The sequence below is a fragment of the Myotis myotis genome, unplaced genomic scaffold (genome assembly GCF_014108235.1).
Source record: "Myotis myotis isolate mMyoMyo1 unplaced genomic scaffold, mMyoMyo1.p scaffold_m19_p_15, whole genome shotgun sequence".
In the NCBI taxonomy this organism is placed as follows: domain Eukaryota; kingdom Metazoa; phylum Chordata; class Mammalia; order Chiroptera; family Vespertilionidae; genus Myotis; species Myotis myotis.
Genome location: NW_023416319.1, coordinates 21,922,731 through 21,947,926, shown reverse-complemented (window position 1 = coordinate 21,947,926; position 25,196 = coordinate 21,922,731). Strand labels below are relative to the sequence as shown.

At 40.8% G+C, this 25,196-nt stretch overlaps 1 protein-coding gene across 3 annotated transcripts in view; it reads left to right on the top strand.

The window, feature by feature from the left end:
* Positions 1-5,041: 5,041 nt before the first annotated feature.
* Positions 5,042-25,196, top strand: part of HELLS (helicase, lymphoid specific) — a 41,315-nt gene continuing 21,160 nt past the window's right edge. Inside the window, exons 1-10 of one of the 3 annotated variants that reach the window (XM_036336544.1) lie at positions 5,042-5,176; positions 5,607-5,728; positions 11,681-11,803; positions 15,467-15,523; positions 18,526-18,562; positions 18,649-18,713; positions 20,114-20,155; positions 20,915-21,139; positions 22,163-22,345; positions 23,070-23,213. In XM_036336544.1, coding sequence (XP_036192437.1) covers positions 5,146-5,176; positions 5,607-5,728; positions 11,681-11,803; positions 15,467-15,523; positions 18,526-18,562; positions 18,649-18,713; positions 20,114-20,155; positions 20,915-21,139; positions 22,163-22,345; positions 23,070-23,213 — 1,029 coding nt within the window. In that variant the 5' untranslated portion in view covers positions 5,042-5,145. Of the gene's footprint in view, positions 5,177-5,606; positions 5,729-6,666; positions 6,762-11,680; positions 11,804-15,466; positions 15,524-18,525; positions 18,563-18,648; positions 18,714-20,113; positions 20,156-20,914; positions 21,140-22,162; positions 22,346-23,069; positions 23,214-25,196 lie in introns of those variants that run through there. The other 2 variants (XM_036336545.1, XM_036336546.1) reach the window with 2 other exon arrangements.

Below are 25,196 nucleotides of genomic sequence, written 5' to 3'. Positions count from 1 at the left end.
CCCCCTGCAAAAAAGAGAGAAAATCCTCTAGACAAAGGACCAGCACGCGCTCTCCCTCTGGCAAGCAGCCTGAATCATTCCCTTTTCCCTCTTCTTCCCCCACAGGTATGCATCTCCTAAACTCTTACGAGTCCCCACCAAGACTTGCAACCAGGGAGCACAAGAGGCAGCAACAGCTCATCCCAGCCTAATCCCCTGAACCTGTCCTCAACGCCCCCTTTTTTCTGACTTCCCAGAGAGCTAAGGCAGCCCAGCCTAGCGCTTACCTGCTTCTATGCTAAGCCCTTTCATGTTTTACTGTCCCCAGCTTTAATAAACATACGCTCATCGTCACCTAGACTTGTGTTGTGAAATTTTTCCTACACAAAGTCAAGAATCCACTCACTACCGGCTGACCCTAGGCAAACCCACACAGGGCCAGGTCCCCTGTCCAGTAACAGTATCGATTATCACTAGCTGACATTGTTTTCTATAGTTGTGTTGTATTGTTTCCACTACAGCATAAATTCTGAGGTCAGAAATGCTGGTTTGTTTGGTTTTTAAACCACTAAATTGCTAGTGCCTAATATAGTACTGGGCACTCACTACCCGTGGTGGAAATGGATGAGTAGGCTATTATTTTAGCCATTCCTCAGTGAACTTCCCCTTTATTTAGAGTATTTCTATTAGAGACATTATGCACTTAGCCAGAAATTCAACTCAAATATTTTTATTTTTTAAAAAAATATATTTCATTGAATTTTTACAGAGAGAAAGGGAGAGGGAAAGTTAGAAACATCGATGAGAGAGAAACATCCATCAGCTGCCTCCTGCACATCCCCCACTGGGGATGTGCCCACAACCAAGGTACATGCCCTTAACCAGAATCGAACCCAGGACCTTTCAGTCCACAGGGCGACGCTCTATCCACTGAGCCAAACCGGCTAGGGCTCAACTCAAATATTTAAAGGTTGAGTAGAAGAGAATGAAATAGGAATCAGAAGGATGTGATGTCAGAAGGAACAAGTGTTTTTCCTAAAGGAGTGATTGATGGTGTTATATGGCAATGAGGTTGAGATGAGGACTAAAAGATGTCCATTAAACTTAGCATCATGTAGATCAGCGGTCACCAACCAGCCACTGTGAGGTCCGAAAGGTTGGCGACCGCTGGTTTAAGGAACTATTTGGAGCAGCGGTCGCCAACCGGTGGTCTGTGGACCACTGATGGTCCGTGAGGTCTGAAATGTTGGCGAACGCTGATGTAGATCATTGGTTTCCTTATTTACCTGGGTGTGTATTGAGTGGGGCGGCCAGACATGTGATTGAACAATCAGTGGGAGGCAGGGGAATTAAAGATTGCTAATGTAGATAATTGTAAGGTTAACTAACTGTAAAAGGGAATGGAGCAGGTAATAAATAGCTCGTGGGAATAAAGAAGGTTGTCTCTGAACTTTTTTAAGATGGAAGAGTTTTGAGTATTTAAATGGGAATGGAAAGTATTCAGTAAAGGCTTAAACAGAGAATGGGATAATGTGTAATTGAAGATTCTTGCATAGGTTGTAGGGAGATGGATCCAGAGCAAAACTGGAGGGAAAGTGGAAAAGGTGTTCAGATGCAGACAGATTTGTAAATTTGGTTTCAAGAATCTGAAAGTCTGTCTTGTAAATATTGTTTAGTTTGTTAGGTAGGCAGAAAATGGAGTCATCTAATTTAAGCTAGAGGGAGCAGTTGTGTGTGTGTGTGTGTGTGTGTGTGTGTGTGTGTGTGTTCCTTTTGTTTGGATTTTTTTTCACTTCTATGATTGGATGGATGGTGAAGTCACTAATATGAAAAGGATTTTTAGAAGAGGAAGACATAAAAAGCAGTGTTTCAAAAGTCAGGGAGGAAGAAATTTTGGAGGATGGTTTGGTGAAGGTCAAAAATCTTATGTAGCCCTGGCTGGTGTGGCTCAGTTGGTTGGGGCGCTGTCCATGCACCAAAAGGTGGGGAGTTTGATTTCAGATCAGGGCACAAGCCCAGGTTCCAGGTTCGATCCCATCCCGGTGCATGCGGGAGGCAGCCAATCAATGTTTCTCATATTGATGTTTCTCTCTCCCTTCCTCTCTCTGAAATAAAATTTTTTTAAAAGAAAATCTGATGTAGAGTGACTGACATTTAATTATATTTGAATAGAAGGAGGTAGGATTTAAGAGCAATTATTGAGATTACATTTTATCTTAATACTGAACTAGGAGAAAGACAACTTTCGATGGTGAACACAATACAATATACAGATGATGTATTATAGATTTATACATTTGAAACAATCTTATTAACCAACTAGAGGCCTGGTGCACAAAAATTTGTGCACTCGGGGGTGAAGGGGGCCCCTCAGCCCGGCCTGTGCCCTCTCGCAGTCTGGGACCACTTGGGAGATAACGACCTGCTGGCTTAGCCTGCTCCCGGGTGGCAGAGGGCAGGCCCAATCCCTAGGTGCAGCCCCTGGTCGGGCTCAGAGCAGGGCCTATTAGGGAGTTAGGGCACCGCCCCCTGTCATGCACAGAGCAGGGCGGATTGGGAGGTTGTGATGCCACCCTCAGTCACACTCAGGGTAGGGCCGATTGGGGGGTTGGGGCACCGCCCCCTGTCACACTCAAGGCAGGGTCGATAGGGAGGTTGTGGCACCACCCCCTGTCACTCACAGAGCAGGGCCCATCAGGGGGGTTGGGGCTCCGTACCCTGTCACGCACAGAGCAGGGTTGATCAGGGTGTTGGGGAGCTCCCCCCTGTCATGCACAGAGCAGGGCCGATAGGGGAGTTGGGGCACCGCCCCCTGTCACACTCAGGGCAGGGCCGATGGGGAGGTCATGGCTCTACCCCATCACACACAGAGCAGGGCCCGTGGGGGGGCGCGTTGGGGTGCCGCACCCTCTCACAGAGCAGGGCCGATCAGGGGGTTGGGGTACCTCAGCCTGTCACACACAGAGCCGCAGGGCAATCAGGAGGTTGGGGAGCTCCCCCCTATCAGGCACAGAGCAGGGCTGATCAGGGGGTTGGGGCGCCTTCCCCTGAAACGAACAGAGCAGGGCGGATAGGGAGGTTGTGGCCCTGCCCCCTGTCACACACAGAGCCGCAGGGTGATCAGGGGGTTTGGGCGCTGCCCCGTCACGCTGATCCCAGTGCCGGGAGGCATATTACCCTTTTACTATATAGGATAGAGGCCTGGTGCACGGGTGGGGCCGGCTGGTTTGCCCTGAAGGGTGTCCTGGATCAGGGTGAGGGTCCCCACTGGGGTTCCTGGCCAGCCTGGATGAGGGGATGGGATGATGGCTGTTTGCAGCTGGTCACACACCCTTCAGGGTGGGGGTCCCCACTGGGGTGCCTGGCCAGTCTGGGTGAGGGGCTGAGGGCTGTTTTCAGGCTGGCGGGTGACTGAAGCTCCCAACCGCTCCTTTTTTTCTTTTTCTTTTTTTATTCTGGGCCAGCTTTAGCTCTGAGGCTTGGCTCCAGCTCTTAGGCCTCCACTGCTGAAAGCAGGTATCTGGTTTGTTTGGGTTCTGTAATTGAAACACTGTTTCAACTCCAGTTCTGAGATCCTGGCTGGCTGAAAGCAGGTTTCTGGGGTTTTGTTTAGCTTCTATATTTGTTACAATGTTCAAACTGCAGGCTCAGAGGCCAGCAGCGGTAGGCGGGGAACGTTGGAGTCCTCCGTCACTGAAGCAAGCAAGCCTCATGTTCGCTTCAAACTGCCTGGCTGCTGGCCGCCATCTTGGCTGGCAGTTAATTTGCATATCGCCCTGATTAGCCAATGGGAAGGGTAGCGGATGTACAGCTAATTACCATCTTTCTCTTTTATTAGATAGGATATCATCCCAATAAATTCAATAAGACATTTTTAAAACACTGGGTTTAAGTTCTGTTTTATCCAAAAGTAACTGCAGGGTTTCTGGGCGAGCCAGTTTTTCTCTGAGCATCAGTTTTTTTCAGGACAATGTAGGAATAAAAGTATTCTCTGCTAATCTCCACGTGTTGTGAAGGTTGCTGAAGATGGTTCTGATAGCTGTGCATTGTAAATCCTTCAACTTTGTACAAATAGTTACTGAAGTTGCTGGAGTCAGAAATGGTATGGCGCAAATTCTGAGGCGGGGGAGGGAAACAGGAACTGTGGAAAGGGACTGCAGGCTACAGGGGGAGGGTATGCTTGAAGGCTGAAAAAACAAAACAAAAAAAACAGACAAAAGGAGCCCTACGCTTTCCTGTGGGCGTCACGCTCATTATTGGTGTATTGAATTACTGACTCTTTCCTACCGGCCACATCACTCGATATATCACTGCATCCAGGTCTCCCTTATCCTGAAACAGCTTTCTCAAATTCCACCATAACCTTAATTTACTATTTTTCTCTCCCACTCACAAAAGAGCCCTTTTCTTGGTTATTTCGGGGAATTTTTTTTTAAATATATTTTATTGATTTTTCACAGAGAGGAAGGGAGAGGGATAGAGATGGGAGAGAAACATCAACCAGCTGCCTCCTGCACACTCCCCACTGGGGATGTGCCCACAACCAAGGCACATGCCCCTGACGGGAATCGAACCCGGGACCCTTGAGTCTGCAGGCCGACGCTCTATCCACTGAGCCAAACCAGTTAGGGCTATTTCGGGGAATTTTAACTCAAAATGTGAGGCGCGAATGGCGGGCGAGCTTGGCAATATTTGTTTGACACCCTCACCTGGGCACCCATCGTTAGGCCCTAAGGATCGGCGGCTGGCGGGGTTTCATCCCATCAGCCGGGGCGGGATGGTGCCTTGCAAACAGCTAAGAGCGCCACTGAAGGACCAGAGGGCGCCTGAGGACGCGGCTCTCCGCGTGGGCAGGCTCGCCCAGAACCTCAAGGCGGCTAATAAACGCCGACTTCCGCGGCAGGACCCCGCGCCCCAGAGGTCCCAGGGAACGCTAACCAGCAGCCAGGTGCAGTCTCTGGGCCAAATCTCGCGCCGCTGGGGGCGGGGGCGGGACGAGGAGCACGAAGTATCGCGAGATGACGGTGTTTTCCCGCGAAAGAGAAGCGCGCGTTTTTCTTTGGCCGGGATTTGTGGAGAGGACCGGGACCGGCCGCGGCTGGGGGGACGGCGCGCGGCGTTGCAGCTTCTTGGAGGAGGGGACCTGGCCCCGGAGAGTGCGCAGCCATGCCGGCGCAGCAGCCCGCGAGCAGCGACGGTGAGTGAGGAGAACCTTCCTCTGGGCTCGGGCGGCGGCGTTCCGGGCAGAGGGGGCCGCAGCATGGAAGCTGCAGCCCGGCTTTGGGGGAAGAGCTGACCCCGGGCAGAGGTTGAGGAGGAAAAGGGGAAGAAGCTGTGCGGAGTGAGTGGAGGGTGCCGGGGATTGCGCGTAATTGCACGACGCGGGGGGTTTTACTCTCGGGAGCCGCATTTTCTTTACCCAGCGCCCCGACTTGTAAACGGGGGTTCAGGCAACTTGCTGACACTGAAGACGGAGGGCGTCTCTTCCCGAGCGGATGCCGGCCTCTCCGCGGGTCACCAGCGTTTCCCTCGAATGGGTCTGGGAAGGAGAGAAAGGCTCGTATAGGGAAGTTGAGTAGTTGGTCCTCTTTTCCAAACCGCCACTTGGAAGCCTTCTCCCCTCCTAGGGTGCCGCGCCCCCGGCGGGGCCGCCCAGCCGGAGCCCGCGGTCATCACCCCGGCCATGCTGGAGGAGGAAGAGCAGCTGGAGGCGGCGGGGCTGGCGAGGGAGCGGCAGATGCTGGAAAAGGTAACTCGGGGTCGGCCCGGGAGCCGGCGGTGACCGGCGCTTCCCCCGAGGGGGTCTGGGTCCGTGGACCAGCCGGCCGCGTCAGCTTTAAGCGGGTCTCGCTGTCTCTCCTCCGTGTGTTTATGATGCTTATCTGTGGGGAACCTTGGCACGTGCTCCGAATGATGCTGCTGGGAGGTCGTTCTGGCCTCCAGCGTGCCCCCCTCTCTCCTGTGAGAGCCGTTCGCATTGCTGGGTTAGCGTTTTAATGTTCCCAGAGTCGATGGGGAGTGCTTTTTCAGGGCTGATGGCCACCTAAGCCAGCGGTTCTCAACCTGTGGGTCGCGACCCCTTTGGCGGTCGAACGACCCTTTCACCGGGGTCGCCTAAGACCATCCTGCATATCAGGTATTTACATTACGATTCATAACAGTAGCAACATTACAGTCATGAAGTAGCAACGAAAATAATGTTATGGTTGGGTCACAACATGAGGAACTGTATTTAAAGGGCCAGAAGGTTGAGAACCACTGAAAGCGACCCGCTTGCGTGTTGGTACTTCGCGGGGGGGCTACCGCTTGAGACTCTGCAGGGAAAAGTGTGGTGTGCTTTTCCCGTAAGTTATTTCTGGTGGTTTTCACGTACGGAGTATCTATGTTGTCGGCGACTAAAAGAAGTTTTTAACCCCTTGAAAATTCAGTTCCGAAATACATTTCCCTCCGACGAGAAAGTCCCGCCCTGCTGCTTAATTATGGCATAAGCAAGAAAAAGAGTAGCCGGCCACCAGCTGCGACCGACCCCCTGCCAAGTTGTTTTCTCGCAATGATTCACCTGGCGCTCCCACTGGTGTGCTTCCTCCATTTACATACGACCCAGCAGGTGGTGGGGGCCACGCACTAACAACTCGGATTTGAACCGTGTGGGGCTCCAGCGTTCTTGTCCTTAACCCTATCCCCCTCTAGGGAAATACACATTAGTATTGAACTCACTCCATGTCATTACAAAACCACTTATCCTGGGAAATGGTGGACTCCAAAGGCAAATACTCTGTGAGGTAGGTGCTGTTCTCGCCTCATGCCTCATTTTCGGGATGAGGAAACCGGCACTTACAGGTTGCCTGGGTCCCCGCTGCCGGTAAATGGCAGACCATGCTGCACTTGCATGCCAGTAACAGGCTCCGTCTTTCTGATTATCCATAGTTGACCAGAGTCGGTTAAGGTAATATGTTAACAGGTTCTGATAGAATTGGGAGCTTGATCTTGAACCAACCACCTTTCCTCATTCTCTGAATTTCCATAGTATTTTTAAAATCACTTACTTGACTCTTTCTCACTTTGTTTATTGAGGGCACATCACTTTCGTTTTTGTAGACTCTGCATGTGGCAATCAGTAAATTTTATTGAATTTCTAAGTATGGTAAAAGAATATTTTGTAATTTATCACATAACACAGATAATAGATTATGTAAGTGAAATAAATATACTTATTAGGTACATTTTACAGGAGGAATCCTGGGACAAGTGTCCAAAATAGATAGTATAAACTTCAGATGTTGTAAGAGTGATCAATCCTTCACTTTTGTATAGTATGTATCTTCAGTTTTACAAAGATTGTTGGGTAAGGAACGATCATTTCAAGGAATACAATAAGAATGCATTCCCAGAATGCATAGTAAGAGGAAGAAACATTTTTACATTGGAAAACACGCTGTCAAAATTTTAGTACCATGAGTATTAGCTGATGAAACTAGCAATCAAAATGATTTCTGCTTCCAGTGATATTTTTAAACTTTTGAACATTTTGCAATTCTAAACTTTTTTTAGAATTGTTGTTGTTGAGAGATAAGTATAGTACAGCTAGCTCTTTTTTAAAAGCAGTTGTACAATTAAAATAGCAATTTTTTTTAATATATATTTTTTTATTGATATTTTACAGAGAGGAAGGGAGAGAGATAGAGAGTTAGAAACATCGATGAGAGAGAAACATCAATCAGCTGCCTCCTGCACATCTCCTACTGGGGATATGCCCGCAACCCAGGTACATGCCCTTAACCGGAATCGAACCTGGGACCTTTCAGTCCGCAGACCGACGCTCTATCCACTGAACCAAACCGGTTTCGGCTAAAATAGCAATTTTTAATCCACTTTAAGTTCTTCCATGAATAAAGCATATAGTTCTTTTTAATCCTAATACAAGGGTATAATTTGTTAAAAGCCTTGTATTGTGCTCCATTGTTATTACGTTGTCTTTTTATGAAAGTATTGAACTAGTTTGATTAATTTTTGCACTTGACATTTATAAATTATTTTCTATGTGATTTTGGAGAAAGTTATAAGAATGAGTCTCTACCTACAAGTCTTTGGAGGCCAAAAACCTCACTGTAGAAAAGTAAAGATCTTTTTCCTTTCCAGAGGATACAGTATTTATGGGCATATATTTAGAAGAATATACTTACTAGAGGAAGAGCCAGCTTAAGTCTTAATGAGAAGCATTTACTTTGCTTTAGGAGATTTTAATGTTTGTAAAATGCCTGGACAATGACTGTGACATTCATGTGCTACAATTATTTTCTTTTGAGTTTAACCTGCATTTCCTTTAGAAAGAAGCCATTGTTAGTCTAGAATACATAAGTGTAGCAGTTAATGTGCTGAAGTGGGGGAGGGAAAAGGTGAGATCTTGGGAGAGGTAAAAGGAAAATAGTTTATATTGTGTAGACTGAAATATAACTCCTCCCACCCCCAAAATCTGGGGTTGTGTTGGGAGAGACTGTGGGGTAGACAAAGGGAATTTATTGATGCCTTTGGTCTCTTGTTAGCATACACTTTCACTGTACTCAAGATTCACTCCCTGCCGGGTTCTCACCTTACTATAACATAATAAAGTTAAGTCAAGAAAAAGTAATGAGCCCTCACCGGTTTGGCTCAGTGGATAGAGCGTTGGCCTGCGGACTGAAAGGTCCTAGGTTCAATTCCGGTCAAGGGCATGTACTTTGGTTGTGGGCACATCCCCAGTAGGAGGTGTGTAGGAGGCAGCTGATCAATGTTTCTCTCTCATCGATGGTTCTAACTCTATCCCTCTCACTTCCCCTCTGTAAAATATCAATAAAATATATTTTTAAAAAAGTAATGATAAGATTTGCTGCAAAATTATTTTGAAATATTTAAGACTGGGTTTAAAGGTTAACCATTGGCATAGTATTCTAATTACATTAATTGTAAATTGTTCATGATGGCATCTTAAAGCTTCAATTTTATTTATTTATTTATTTTTTATAATATTTTCTTTCTTTTTTAAAAATATATTTTATTGATTTTTTACAGAGAAGAAGGAAGAGGGATAGAGAGTTAGAAACATTGATGAGAGAGATCGATCAGCTGCCTCCTGCACACCCCCCACTGGGGATGTGCCCGCAACCAGGGTACATGCCCTTGACCGGAATCGAACCCGGGACCCTTGAGTCCGCAGGCTGACGCTCTATCCACTGAGCCAAACCGGTTCGGCCTTAAAGCTTCAATTTTATTTTTTATTTTATTTATTTATTTTTTTTAAATGTTGGCTTTATTTTATTTTTTTTAATATAGTTTATTGATTTTTTACAGAGAGGAAGGGAGAGAGATAGAGAGTTAGAAACATCGATGAGAGAGAATCATCGATCAGCTGCCTCCTGCACATCTCCTACTGGTGATGTGCCCGCAACCCAGGCACATGCCCTTGACCGGAATCGAACCCGGGACCTCTCAGTCCGCAGGCCGACGCTCTATCCACTGAGCCAAACCGGTTTCGGCTTATTTTTTTTTAAAATATATTTTATTGATTTTTTACAGAGAGAAGGAGAGAGATAGAGAGTTAGAAACATCGATGAGAGAAAAACATCGATCAGCTGCCTCCTGCACATCTCCTACTGGGGATGTGCGCGCAACCCAGGTACATGCCCCTGACCGGAATCGAACCCGGGACCTTTCAGTCCGCAGGCCGACGCCCTATCCACTAAGCCAAACCGGTTTCGGCAAAGCTTCAATTTTTAAAAATGGCTGCTAATTTATTGTGAACAGGATTTAAGCTAGCAAATATATGTAAATTACGCCCAGAATACTTTTCACTAAATTTTTAAACAAATATATAAAGTTAAAAATTTAAGAATTCATTTTATAAAGTCCTAAGTAATTTCATCTCCCCATTTGTAAGACCCACCTCATTCATTGACTGCCTATGGTAATCACGGTAGTATATTGGGAATAGTAAAAGAAAGGCTGTTTTAAAAGAACTGAAAATTGAGTTTGATAAGATATTAACAGATTAACTGCATGGGTAAGATTATGGGCGATTTTAAAATATTTTTTGTGTAATGTGTTACTTTGGTTATTTTTATCCATAAGTGTCTTATTGTCATTGGTTTTGTAATAGAGAATAAATTTATTTTGAAAGAAACTCTAGAGCAGTGGTTTTCAACCTTCCTAATGCCGAGACCCTTTAATACGGTTCCTCATGTTGTGGTGACCCCCCCAACCATAATTATTTTTGTTGCTACTTCATAACTGTAATTTTGCTACTGTTATGAATCGTAATGTAACTATCTGATATGCAGGATGTATTTTCATTGTTACAAATTGAACATAATTAAAGCATACTGATTAATCACAAAAACAATATGTAATTATATATGTGTTTTCTGATAGTCTTAGGTGGCCCCTGTGAAAGGGTCGTTCGACCCCCAAAGGGGTCACAACCCACAGGTTGAGAACCGCTGCTCTAGAGAGATCTAGGAAATGCAAAAGCCAATATTTAATGGTGCCTGATTTATAAGGTCAAGCTCTAACCATTAAATTAAAATTAATTAAATTATGCTACCTAGCTCCATCTCACACACTCGCTCACTCTTTGTCTTAGGAGTGGAATTGATGTTTGGTTTCAATAGGTGAAGTCCACTCTCAATTGTTTCACTTCAGCCCACCTAATGCTTTACTTTGAATTCAGATTATACTGGCGTGGCAAATTATGAATAGCATTTGACCTGTTCCTATTGACTAAATAGTTTTATTGAAACACAATTATGTTCATTATTAACATACTGTACATGACTGCTCTTATGTAAAAAGGCATAATTGAGTATTTGTGGTAAAAACCATATGATACTCAAATATTTAAATATTTATGTTTTGCCTTTCACAGAAAAAGTGTGTGGGCCACTGACCTGTAGTATTTGTTGCCTTTATGTTTTCTGTCTTGTGCTGTTCTTTTAAAATATTAAACATTTATCATTGTGAATCCACTATTGTAGATGCTTAGAAATCACTCAACAAATGGTATGCAAAAGTAATATGCAGTAATTTAAAAAGCAGTAAAGTAGAACTTTGAAATCAGAAGTTGTACAGAGGTGAACGATAAAGTAAAAGAAAACTAAAAAGGGGGAAACTGGGGAACACAATGCTGCAGGAGGATAGAGAAAAGGCTTGAAAGAAATCAATAGATTTAACACGTTCCAATATTTTAACAACACAGTTTTACGATTCTGAAATGTTCTATTCCCTCACCAATGGCATTATGTTGTAATTCCAATGTTCTTTCAATTAAAACTGGCATATAAATTTTTTTATTTGATTTTTTAAACACTAAATTCCAACTAGAATTAAATACTCACTTTCTAACTTTAATTGCCAGTATTTTTAAAGGGACCCTCAACTTAGTAAATGACAGTAACTACATGTCCAGTGTCTGAAATTTCAATATTTTGGTATCCATGCTTTCATATTACCAGATTGCCTGTTGAGCCCAAGAATCATATTTTTTCAGCTATTCTAGTTTTTGGTTTGGAAAATAAAATCTTTTTAGTAAATTATTTAATATTATTTTAAAATTTTCATTAGTTACATGAAATATATTAAATCTAAAGAACATTTGTTTAGCCAGTATTGTTACACCTTATGCAAAAAGTCAATGTATGACAATAATTATGGAAGCTTTTCCTTTGGATAGGCTCACAAGTCCTGGGATAGAGAGTCCGTGGACATTCGGTACCGTAGACTTCAACATTTGCTTGAAAAAAGCAATATCTACTCTAAATTTTTATTGACTAAAATGGAACAACAACAATTAGAGGTATGTATATGTGATTGATGATGACTTTTGACCAAAGTATAGTTTTGTGTAACTGTCAGCACAATCAAGATGAAAAAACATTTCTGTCATTTTTAAAAGTTCTCTTGTTGAGTAATCCCTATTCCTCAGTGACAGCCACCACTGATTCTGTTTTCTGTCACTATATATTAATATTCTTTCTTCTAGAATTTCATATAAATGGAGTCGTATGGTAAATATTCTTTGTGTCTTGCTTCTTTAGCTCAGCATATTTTTGAGATTCACTTATGTTTACTCAGTAGGTCATTCTTTTCATTCCCGAGAAACATTCTATTATATGAATATACCACCATTTATTCTCTATTCACCTGTTAACTGACTTGTCCTGTCTAGTGATTTTTTTGGATGTTGGAAATTGTGAATTTTGTTGTTGACTTTCTTAATTGCTTTATTGAGATATAACTGACATGGACAAAATTGCACATTCTTAAAATGAATAATTTTCTAAGTTTTGACTTACATATGTGTACACCCATGAGGCCACAAGTAAGATAATTAACATAATCATCAACTGCAAAAAATTATTCCTGCCTGTCCCCCTTTGAGGTATAATTGACATATTAGTTTCCGGTGTACAGCATAATGACAGACTATTTATATATTGCAAAATGAACACCACAATAAGTTTAGTTAATATCTATCACCATACATAGTTAACAAAATGTTCTTCCTTTTCATTTAATCCTCACCCGAGGATATGTTCATCGAGCAGTTACACACCCCGAAGTTCATCGACCTTCCATACACACCCCAACTGGGGATTAACCCACAACCTGGATATGTGCACTGATCAGGAATCGAACTCGTGACCTTTTAGTGTATAAGACAGTGCTCCAACCAACTGAGCCGTGCTGGCCAGGGCCAAAATTTTCTTTCTTACGAGAACTTTTGAGATTTACTCTTCTAGTAACTTACACATATACAGTACAATATTAAGTGTATTCTATTTTATAACTAGAAATTTATACCTTTTGACCTTATTCACCCATTTCTTCCTCCCCTTTAACTACCAATCTGTTCTTTATATCAATGTGGTTTTTGTTTTTTAAGATTCCACACATAAGTGAGATCATATGGATTTATCTTTCTCTGTCTGACTTGTTTCACTTAGCATACTGCCGTCAAGGTCCATCTATGGTTGTCATGAATGGCAAGGTTTTATACTTTTTCATGGTTGAATTCCTGCCCCTTTTTAATTCTCTTCCATACCTCATTTCCTATCTTCATCCCTCACTTCTTCATCACCAGAGAGGCATTGATCTGCTTTCTGTATTTAGATTAATTTGCAATTTCTGTTGGTGATAATGGTCTTTCAGCTTTTGTGTGTCTGAAAAAGTCTTCAATTTGATTTCACTTTTGATCGATATTTTTACTGGGTAAAGAATTTTTTTTCTTTGGGACTTCCTTCCCCATACAGTTCTTTAAGGTTATCACTTGACACCTCTACCCTCACACTCCTGATCCACTTTACCTGGTTCTATTCTTCTTACTACATTTGCTAAGGGTTTTTTTTTGTTTTTTGTTTTTTTCTTTTCCTTGCTTATAGCCCCCTTTTAAACCTTTGTATGGTAAAATGAAACATAGAAGAACAAACCTTGAAGCCTTTTTACTTGGTTGACAGGAATATAAACTATTCCTAATCAGTAGCAGTGCAGAGGTTGTTGCAGCTGCTTCTTTCTAGTGGCTTTTCCTGGCCTTGGTATTCTTAACACTCTTACTAATCAGTGCCCAGCAAATACTTGACTGCTAATCTTCAGAGCTTTCTTTGTATGTAGCTCTTCTCTCCGTTACTTTACCCTGGGTGTGCTAGCACTCTGTCTCAACTCAGATTGCTGAGCTGTGTTTGGGTTCTCCATCCATTATTTACTCTTGGAAATTGCCTTCAGGCGGTAAACTTTCATCAGAAAACACACCTCATTTATTTCCTGTTGGTCATTGTCCACTGTCCTTTGCTGTATGTTGTTTGAAAACCATCTGTACTAATAATCTATATTAATAAAAGGGTAATATGCAAATTGGCCACAATCCCCTCAGTCACGACCAGATATGCTAATTAGTAACGACCAGTACGCAAATTGACCATCACTCCAACACACAAGATGGCCGCCCCCATGTGGCCACAAGATGGCCTGCAGGGGAAGGCAGTTGGGGGTGCCTGGGTGTGCAGGGGAGGGCAGTTAGAGGTGACCAGGCAGGCAGAGGAGGGCAGTTTGGGGGGACCAGGCCAGCAGGGGAACAGTTAGACGTCGATCAGGCTGGCAGGGGAGTGCTTAGGGGGTGATCAGGCGGGCAGGCAGAAGTGATTGGGGGCAATCAGGCAGGCAGGCAGGCGAGCAGTTGGGAGCCAGCAGTCCTGGATTGTAAAAGGGATGTCCGACTGCCTGAGGGGTCCCAGATTGGAGAGGGTGCAGGTTGGGCTGAGGGATAGCACCCCCCCCCTCCCCCCAGTGTATGAATTTCGTGCACCGGGCCTCTAGTTGTTTAATATTACTATACTAGAGGCCTGATTCACGAAATTCGTGCAAAAGTAGGCCTTCCTTCCCCTGGCTGCTGGCACCAGCTTCCCTCTGGCCCCCGGGACCTGGGCTTCCCTCCGACAGGACATCTGGTCTAATTAGCATATTGCGCTTTTATTATTATAGATTTTATCTGGATTTTTGTTGTTTAAGGCAGGAGGGCACATCTTTTCCCTGTTTCATGAAATCTTCAAGTGCAAGTTCTTTTTTTTTTTAATTTTTTATTGATTATTACATATGTGTCCTTATCCCCACATTACCCCCCACCTCCCCCTACTCATGCCCTCACCCCCCTGTTGTCTGTGTCCATTGGTTAGGCCTATATGCTTGCATATAAGTCCTTTGGTTGATCCCTCCCCCTTAGCCCCACCCTCTCCTACCTTCCCTTTGAGGTTTGACGGTCTGATCGATGCTTCTCTGTCTCTGGATCTGTTTTTGTTCATGAGTTTATGTTGTTCATTGTATTCCATAAATGAGTGAGATCATGTGATATTTATCTTTCTCTGACTGGCTTATTTCACTTAGCATAATGCTCTCCAGTTCCATCCATGCTGTTGCAAATGGTAAGAACTCCTTTTTTTACTGCAGCATAGTATTCCGTTGTATAGATGTACCACAAGTTTTTTAATCCACTCATCTACTGATGGCCTCTTAGGCTGTTATCAAATTTTAGCTATGGTGAATTGTGCTGCTTTGAACATAGGGGTGCATATATCCTTTCTAATTGGTGTTTCTAGTTTCTTGGGATATAGTCCTAGAAGTGGGATCACGGGGTCAAATGGGAGTTCCAGTTTTAGTTTTTTTGAGGAAACTCCATACTGTTCTCCACAGTAGCTGCACCAGTCTGCATTCCCACCAGCAGTGCACGAGGGTTCCTTCTTCTCCACATCCTCTCCAGCACTTGTCGTGTGTTGATTTGTTGATGATAGCCATTCTGACAGGTGTGAGATGGTACCGCATTGTAATTTTGATTTGCATCTCTTGGATGATTAGTGATTCTAAACAAAATTTTTTATTTTTAAAAATTCTTTATTCTTAACATGTTATTTGAGATTTTTTTTTTTACTTTGCATTTCTGTTTGTGACACTAAGAAAAATTATTTTATAGGAACTGAAGAAGAAAGAGAAATTAGAGAGGAAAAAGGAATCATCCAAAGTTACTACGGTAATATATAGTAATCTAGAGTATATTGCATATGTTACCTTAAATCAGTGGTTCTCAACCTTCGTAATGCCGTGACCCTTTAATACAGTTCCTCATGTTGTGGTGGCCCCCAACCATAAAATTATTTTCATTGCTACTTCATAACTAATTTTGCTACTGTTATGAATCGTAATGTAAATACCTGACATGCAGGATGTATTTAGGCGGCCCCTGTGAAAGGGTTGTTCCACCCCCAAAGGGGTCGTGACCCTTAGATTGAGAACTGCTGCCTTAAATATTGAAGAAAATCTTTTGTATTCTTTCAACTTTATTGATCATATATTTACTTTGATAATTTGTCTTTGTTATAAACTTCATAGGAACATGTAAAACTGTTTCAGTATTTTATATATGTAAGGAGAGCTCTAAAAAGTATTACCTCTTCAGTTTTTTATTCTGTGGACTATATTTCATATATGCAAAATTTTACTTTCTTATTTGAGGAAAATCTGCAAGTGTTTTATACTGCAAGGCATTTTATAAGTGGCCAGCACTTTTGGAGCCAGTAATGATCACTTTCTTCTTCATGTCTTCACCTTATCATGTCAACTTATAGCCATAACAGGACATAATCAAAATTTTTAGCTTATGTATAGCTGTGACAGTGGACCAGATAGTCTTAAAATATTTCAGATGATAAAATACTCATTTTAGGGTAGCATGAATTTATTTTTTTATTTTTTATATATATTTTTATTGATTTCAGAGAGGAAGGAAGAGAGAGAGAGAGAGAGAGAGAGAAAGAAACATCAGTGATGAGAGAGAATCATTGATTGGCTGCATCCTGCACACCCCCTATTGGGGATCGAGCCCACAACCTGGGCATGTGCCCTTGACTAGACTCGAACCTGGGACCCTTCAGTCTGCAGGCCAATGCTCTATCTACCGAGCCAAACTGGCAAGGGCTATATTTTTATTTTTAATATATCTTTTTATTGATTTCAGAGAGGAAAGGAGGAGAGAGCGAGAACATCAATGATAAGAGAGAATCATTAATTGGCTGCCTCCTGCACACCCGCTACTATGGATTGAGCCCACAACCCGGGCATGTGCCCTCACAGGGAATCGAACCTTGACCTCCTGGTTCCTAAGTAGACGCTCAGCCACATCCGTCCATCTAGCCTGAATTTTAGATGTGATCTTTTTGAAGATTATGTTTCAACGTGAGGCTGTTTAATGCCATAATGATGCGAAATTATAAAAACAGCTGTGCTAATGAAAAGAGGAATAATGAGGGTGACATTTAGTGAGTACTTTTATGTGTTAGTAATTCTCAAAACAGCTTTTAGGTAGAGATACTGTTATCGTCCCTGTTTTCCTTATTTGAGAGAGAGAGACACACACATTGATCATTGCCTTCTGCATGGCCCCTACAGGGAATCCAGCCTACAACCAGGGCATGTGCCCTGACCAAGAATCTAACCTGCACCCTTTTGGTGCATGGGACATTGCTCAACCAACTGAATCATACTAGCCAGGGCTCCATTTTACATTTAAAGAAACTGATGCAAGGAGATTAACTATAGTCCATCCTCATTTTCAGATTATGTATTTGAAAATTAGCGTACTAACATTTATTTGTAACCCCAAAATCAACACTCGTGTTTTTATGGACATTCATAAGTATGCATGTGCAGAATTGCCAAAAATTTGAATCTCCCAACACACGTTCCCTGCTAAGGTCAAACAAAGTGGTGATCTGCCTTATTTAAGCCATCACACTATAAAAAGGTGTTCTTTTCGTGGTCTATTTAATGCTGTGACATTTGTTGATTTTGCTGTTTAAAATGGCCCGTAGCCACATTGTGCCAAAGTGCTTTCTGGTGTTTCTAATGTGAGAAGGTTGTGTTGTACATAGTGGAGAAAATTCCTAGGTTAATAAACTTTCCTTCAATAGTTACAGTGCTTTTGGCCCCGAGTTCAATGTTATTCAACATATATGTTAAGATAAAATAGCAACACACAATAAAACAAGGTTATATATTTCATCAGTTGATAAAGATATGACTAGAAAATGCAGGAACCTAAACGTGTATCTCTCCTAGAGGCAGTGGTTTAGTGTTCACCAATTTATTATTTGCGGTGACTTCATAGAACCTAACTAGTGAATGAGAATTCACTGCAACTTGCTGAAGATCACAAATCTGATATACAATAATACCAGGATCAGTTTCAGGCCCAACACTTAGTTCCTATTCAAAACTGCTTTTATTAGGAAATATCACAATGCCAATAGGTAGAATAGGAGATAATTTTACTAGCGTAACCATTTAATCTCTACCCTTCAGCCTGTTGATTTAATTCACTTTTTTTCTAGCTAAGTTTTTATTACCAGGGTTTTGTGTGTGTCCCTTGTCCCCTCATCTCCGCTTTGTTCTAAAGTTACAAACTATTAAATTCTGTCTATTCCATTTCACCAGTCCCTTTTGGTATTTTCATTTTTAATCCTCTTTTTCTATCATTTAATTGAGCTTATTGGTCATTTTCATTTCTCATACATGTTTACCTGTTCCTAATTTTTTCCAACTCTGTTTCAAACTGTGTTTAAACATCTCTTCCTCTCCCTTATCTTCTCTTAGTATTTTAGTCAGTATTCTTTCTACATTTCATTGTATTTAACTTTCAGTTTCACTGAAAATGAGTACTACTTTTATACAATACCAGTTGAATATCGTTAGCATAAGCATAGAAGATGTGCGTGGTAATTTCAAAGTAAAAATGTCTTTTATGGTTAATTTTGAAATTTTTCTTGTAAAATAAAAAAATGAGGAAAGTAGAGGGTTCTGGTTACAAATAAGTTATAGCAGGAAAGTACAGAAAAAGGTTATGAGTTGGTAAGTATAAAAGTAAAGAGTTGTGGATGTGGTTCAACTACAAGGAACATTTACTTAATCCTTTCATTTTAATATATAATACCATAGCAGTCCTTAAAAAAAATAATGTTCTAAATCCTTGTTCTGTAGGGTAAAGGTTCCATTGCTGCAAGTGAAGAGAATCCAGGTAAATTTCCTTATTCTGGTTTTGAGAATATGTGTTTATATTTTTGCATCAATTCCTATCAAAAATAAAATGAAATTTTTTTATAGTTGTGAGAAAGAAAAGAGGAAGAGAAGATGAATCATACAATATTTCAGAGGTCATGTCAAAAGAGGTAAAAATAAAGGGGGAAGGGCACATTAGATTCAATGTTCAGTAAAACCTTTTTGTGGGTTTTAAACTATATTACAGCTGAATGGATTGCGGTTACCTACTTGGCTTTTGAGCCTGTTAAGTGTTTGAGGGAAGAAGATGGTATCATATTCCTGTTTGTTAAAGGAGCATGAGCTTGGCCTAATCAGAAATTATTATAATATATTGAAACCTCAAAACCTTAAGAATTTTGTTCTTGTTCCTTCTTGAAGACCATTAGGGGGAACTAAGATCACATACTCATTTCTAAAACCAGATCCTTTTTATACCTTCTCACTTGTGAACTCATAATAGGAATTAATAAAAGAGCATCTTCAATTATGACAAACCTTAAATGTTCCTTAAGCATATTTTAATGCATCACATTCTTACATTAAAAAATTTTAACTTTATTAGCTACACACTTTTTCTTTTATCTGAAATTTAAAAATTCAAGTTCTTCACATGTTCATAAAGTGTAAAATTTTAAATTTCATTTAATTCTTGTCTACAGATATTCTTCCTTACCCTGCCCTCATTTAAAAAATAATAGTACCCACTTAGTTGATTATGGAACACACTCAACCTGCAGTTGAAAAATGCTATTACTGAGGTTTATTGACCTTTAGCCAATCACACTGTTCTAAATTTAATTCATCAAATGTTTGTAATATAGCTGAGGTCAATCACTAAAGAAAGATAATGATTGTCTTTGCCTAAGTCTCCAGGTGACACTAGGTATTGATTGTCTCCACACCCTTGTCGTAGGAACTTCAAAATCAGAACTCTTTTATTCTGTATTTTCAATTTATTTGTCTTTGGCACTTGCGCAGGATTGCAAATTCAGATGTCTATGCACAGAGACCTAAAGTGTGCCAGAGTTGAGATTATAATACTTTTGGGAGTCAATTCTTAAGTAACAGTAGTAGCCTCAAATTAATGGGTAACTACTCAACCCTGAATTTGGCTGTTGTAGCCTGAAAGCAGGCATAGATACACTGTAAACAAATGAGCCTGACTTTGTTCTAATTAAATTTATAAAATAAACAGGTTGCCAGCTGGAGTTGGTGCACAGGGTGTAGTTTGTCAGCCTCTATACTAGAGGACTGTTGACCATGTGTGAATTTGGACTTCATCTATTCAAACTTTAAAAAATGGAAAATTCAGGAGTAAATATCCCAATTTATGTGTTGTTACCTAATTAAGAATTTTATAAGACACTATAGGCTTAGTTTTGCCCGAGGTCTTTCCATTTCAGTCCTATTTTAATTACCATGAGGGCCTTATCCCCATTTCCTGGCATAAAATCAGAACAGTAAATGTTGGTTAAATATATGAATGAACCATATACATTCTTCTTATTTTGTTTTGTCAATTTTCTAGGAAATTTTGTCTGTGGCTAAAAAAAATAAAAAGGAGAATGAGGTAAGAGATTTAAAATAGGTATTAAATTTAGGAGTTATATTTGCTTCCCTGATTATTATCCTTTTAATCATCAGTATACTTTTTTCTCACCATTTATTCTATTTCTTAGCATTTCAGAAAAGTGTCCATTCACTTTTCTTGTTGCATGCCCAGTTGTGGCATCATTTATAAGCCTTTTCCTATGAATTGACTTAATCCTCATTTTCACATTCTTAAAGTAGAGTTGTGGCGGTCCCAAACCAGTAAAATCCATCATTGGTCATAGTTGGTGCTGAGTGTCACAGATAGATTTACATTCTTGAGTGTGATATAGTGAATTTTAAAACTTTACCTACTTTGCCCTTTTCCTGCAATGAAAGTAATTACTTATTTTGAAATAAAAGTTTCTGTGTTCCTTGAAAGGAAATTGTTTTTTCTTCTTTTATAGACATTATCAATTCTATTATGTGGGTGAAGGAAATTATTAAGGAAATAGTTAAATTGGGTAGTACTTAGAGTTTTGGAAAAGAGGTACAATTGTAAAAGTCATTTCAAAAGTGTCTTCCCCCCACCCAGTAACTTTGCATTTGGGGGAAAGGAAGTAACTCTCTAGGGTTTTATTCAACATAAGGTTTTATTTCTACATACCTAATGCTTATAGCACTGGGTAAGTTTTAATTAACAGTTACATTTTTTTTTATAAGTAGAGGGTACCAGCATTGTGTATCAACCTACCAGCATTGTGTATCAACCTTCTAATTAAAACTTTTTTCTTTATAGGATGAAAGCTCCTCTTCTAATCTCTGTGTAGAAGATCTTCAGAAAAACAAAGACTCAAATAGTATAATTAAAGATAGATTGTCGCAAACGGTTAGGCAGAATACAAAACTCTTCTTTGACCCAGTTCGGAAATATAATGGACAGCCAGTACCCTTTCAGCAACCAAAACATTTTACAGGCGGTGTGATGCGTTGGTACCAAGTAGAAGGCATGGAATGGCTCAGGGTAATGAATTCTCAATCTTAATACAAGATAGCAATTCATTTCCATATAATAACCAATTAATGTAACATCATTTGAGTTGTTTCTTCCATGATTCACTATTATATGTAAAACATTTGTGTGAAAATATTTGTTTTCTGATTTATTCACCCAGAGTAAACGTTTTCTTTCATATTGGTGTTTCTCTCTCCCTCCCTTTCTCTCTCCAAAAAAAAAAATATTTAAAAGTGAACATTATCTGCCCTCCTGGGAGTGCCTCAGTGGTTGAGCATCAACCTATGATCCATCCAGGAAGGCATAGTTTGATTTCCAGTCAGGGCACATGCCAGGGTCGCAGGCTCAATCCCGGTGGGGACAAGCAATATTTCTATATCTCTCTTCCTCTTCCTCTTTGAAATCAATTTAAAAAATTTTTTAAGTGAAAATTATCTTATTCAAGGCTACCAACACATTTATGACTTTGATTACCCTTCTTCCCACAAGTATTATAACTTATAGTATTAACTAAAGGCCTGGTGCACAAAAATTTGTGCACTTGGGGGAGGGGGTCCCTCAGCCTGGCCTGTGCCCTCTCGCAGTCTGGGACCCCTCGGGGGATGTCCACCTACTGGCTTAGGCCCACTCCCCGGGGGGGGATCGGGCCTAAGCTGGCAGTCAGACATCCCTCTGGCAGCCCCAGAGCCCTCAGGGGATGTCCACTTGCCAGCGGGGAGCAGGCCTAAGCTGCAGTCGACATCCTTAGCTCTGCTGAGGAGGCAGGAGAGGCTCCTGCCACCACCCCTATGCTGGCAGCCATCAGCCTGGCTTGTGGCTGAGCAGAGCTCCCCCTGTGGTAGTGCACTGACCTGGTGTCAGTGTGTGTCATAGTGACCAGTCATTCCCAGTTCTGCTGTTAGGGTCAATTTGTATATTACCCTTTTATTATATAGGATATGTCAGTCTCATAATTATCTTTGGGTAAAAAAATTGCTAATTCAGTGGGTGATTATATCAGAATTTAAATGCAGTGTATATTATTTTGTCCAGATGCTTTGGGAAAATGGAATTAATGGCATTTTAGCAGATGAAATGGGATTGGGAAAGACAGTTCAGTGCATTGCTACAGTCGCCTTGATGATTGAGAGAGGAGTACCTGGACCTTTTCTTGTCTGTGGCCCATTATCTACACTTCCTAACTGGATAGCTGAATTCCAGAGATTTACACCAGAAGTAAGACATGTTTCCTTTTGTATGTATCATTTCAAATGTTTGTCTGAATTAAATTATAGATCTCTTACTATAATTATATTGGTTTCTGTGTAAATACTACATGTTATCTGCCTTTCAATCTCATCAATACCTAGTTTAAGTTCATATAGATGAATAGGTACTAGTAATATTGGACTTGTTGCCCAAAAAAATCTATGGATGATTTTCGGCGTATTGGATAATTTGATTCACCTGAAATAGACCTAGGTAGATTTTATTTTTAATTCTATTTATTCTTACGGTTGTTTACCTTCCATATATATTTGTTGTTGTCACATTTCTGCCTCATAAGAAACATATTTTAGAAGTATCTTTGTAATCTGCATTGGTTTACATTTGATTGACTCTTACAACTTTTTTTTTTTAAATATATTTTATTGATTTTTTACAGAGAGGAAGGGAGAGGGATAGAGAGTTAGAAACATCGATCAGCTGCCTCCTGCACACTCCCTTCTTGGGATGTGCCCGCAACCAAGGTACATGCCCTTGACCAGAATCGAACCTGGGACCCTTGAGTCCGCAGGCTGACACTCTATCCGCTGAGCCAAACTGGTTAGGGCTCTTACAACTTTTTAATTCTCCCACAGTAGTCTACTAATTTATTAGAATTGATTGACTACAAGTATTTCTCTCTAAAATGATGAATGTTGTTATAGTTTCATTATTTTTATATAAAACCTTTTAGATTCCTACTATGTTATATCATGGGACCCAGCAGGAACGTCGAAAATTGGTAAAGAAGATTCACCAACGGAAAGGAACACTGCAGATTCATCCTGTGGTGATCACTTCATTTGAAATAGCCATGAGAGACCGCAGTGCATTACAGGTGTGAATAAACTCCATTGGATTCTTTGTAATTCATAAATCACATTTTTATAATACTCATCATCCAGTAGCGTTTAAAAAATTTTTTCTGATGGAAGTAATAGATTCTATTATGCACAGCCCCTTAGAAGCTGAAGGGGCTGTTTGTTTTAACAGAAACATCAGATAAAGATTGGTTGTAATCTCTAAAAACGAAAATTAAAGTCTATGGCACTTTATAGCCATAACATCATTTTAAATGAGTTAGCATCCATCAGATATGGACCTAATCTGTAAAAATATTACAGATATGTCTTGGACATGTGCTTTAAATAGATAGAACTTACTTAAATTTAATCAAATAAGAATAGACTGTGGCCCAAGCCTAGGGTGCTCAGTTGTTTAGAGCATCTTCCCAGTAAGTCAAGGTTGCAAGTTCTATCCTGATAGGGCACATACTAGTAGAAGAATTAATGAATGAATGCATAAATAAGTAGAATAACAAATTGATGTTTCTCTTCAAATTTTTTTTAAAAAAATAGGCTATTATTAAGACGACTTCTTTTAGACTTATGGATCTATAGCATAACATTTCCATGTCTGTTTTTTTTTTTTTTTTTTAGTATATTTTATTGATTTTTTACAGAGAGGAAGGGAGAGGGATAGAGAGTTAGAAACATCGATGAGAGAGAAACATCGATCAGCTGCCTCCTGCACATCTCCCACTAGGGATGTGCCCGCAACCCAGGTACATGCCCTTGACCGGAATTGAACCCAGGACCTTTCAGTCCGCAGGCCAACGCTCTATTCACTGAGCCAAACCGGCCTCGGCATATATCTGTTTTTCTTAGTGTTGTAGCTACTTATTTATTAGTGTCAACGTTATAACAAATGGAAAATTGACCTTCCCTTGTCTAATCACCATGAAAACCTTTCTAATTTATTTTTTAAACTCCTCATCATTTCCATTGCATTAGGTTTTCTTCCCCTTTTTTTGCCTATTTATAAAGGATATTTTATATTCTGTTTGGCCTTATAAAGTAGATGGCTTATAGTGAGAACTTTTTCATGTTATCTGGTTTGCCATATTACCAGAAAAAGAAGTCCCAAGTTATTTTTATTAAAGTCATAATAATATTTAAAATTTTTAATCTTTTCATTCTGTGAATGTATAAAGTAAAATACTAAAGATGCCTCATTTCACACTCTTCCCCTAATTTGCCAATCCTTTTATCCGAGGATATCCTTGCCAATTTGGTTTTTATACTTCCAAGAAATATTGCCTATTTCTTTATTTTACAAAGTAAAATGGATGAACTTTAAGTTGACCTCGTCAAGGTAAAAGAAAGACACAGGTATTAAAAATTACAAGTTAAAACAATTTTCATGACAACGTAGTAAAACTAAATGGATGGCTTTCCACGAAGATACAAATGAAAGGGGAAATCTCAGTAAACCAATAACTAACTATGTAAAAACTTACACCAGCAGTTTATAGAGTGTCAATCTTTATTTTTTATTTTTTTTTAATTTATTGATTTTTTACAGAGAGGAAGGGAGAGGGATAGAGAGTCAGAAACATCGATGAGAGAGAAGCATCGATCAGCTGCCTCTTGCACACCCCCCACTGGGGATGTGCCTGCAACCAAGGTACATGCCCTTGACTGGAATCGAACCTGGGACCCTTCAGTCCCCAGGCCGACACTCTATCCAGTGAGCCAAACCAGTCAGGACAAGAGTCTCAATCTTAAAAACAAAAATTCTAATGCTATTTAATTTTTCAGAGAAAGGCTTTCAGTTCTTCGTTATCTAGTACTAGAGGCCCGGTGCACAGAAATTAGTGCACTCTGGGGAGGGGGGTGGTCCCTCAGCCTGGCCTGCGCCCATTTGTAGTCCAGGACCCCTTGGGGGATATCCGCCTATCGACTTAGGCCCACTCCCCGGGGGACCAGGCCTAAGCTTGCAGTCAGACATCCTTCTGACAGCCAGGGAGCCTTCAGGGGAT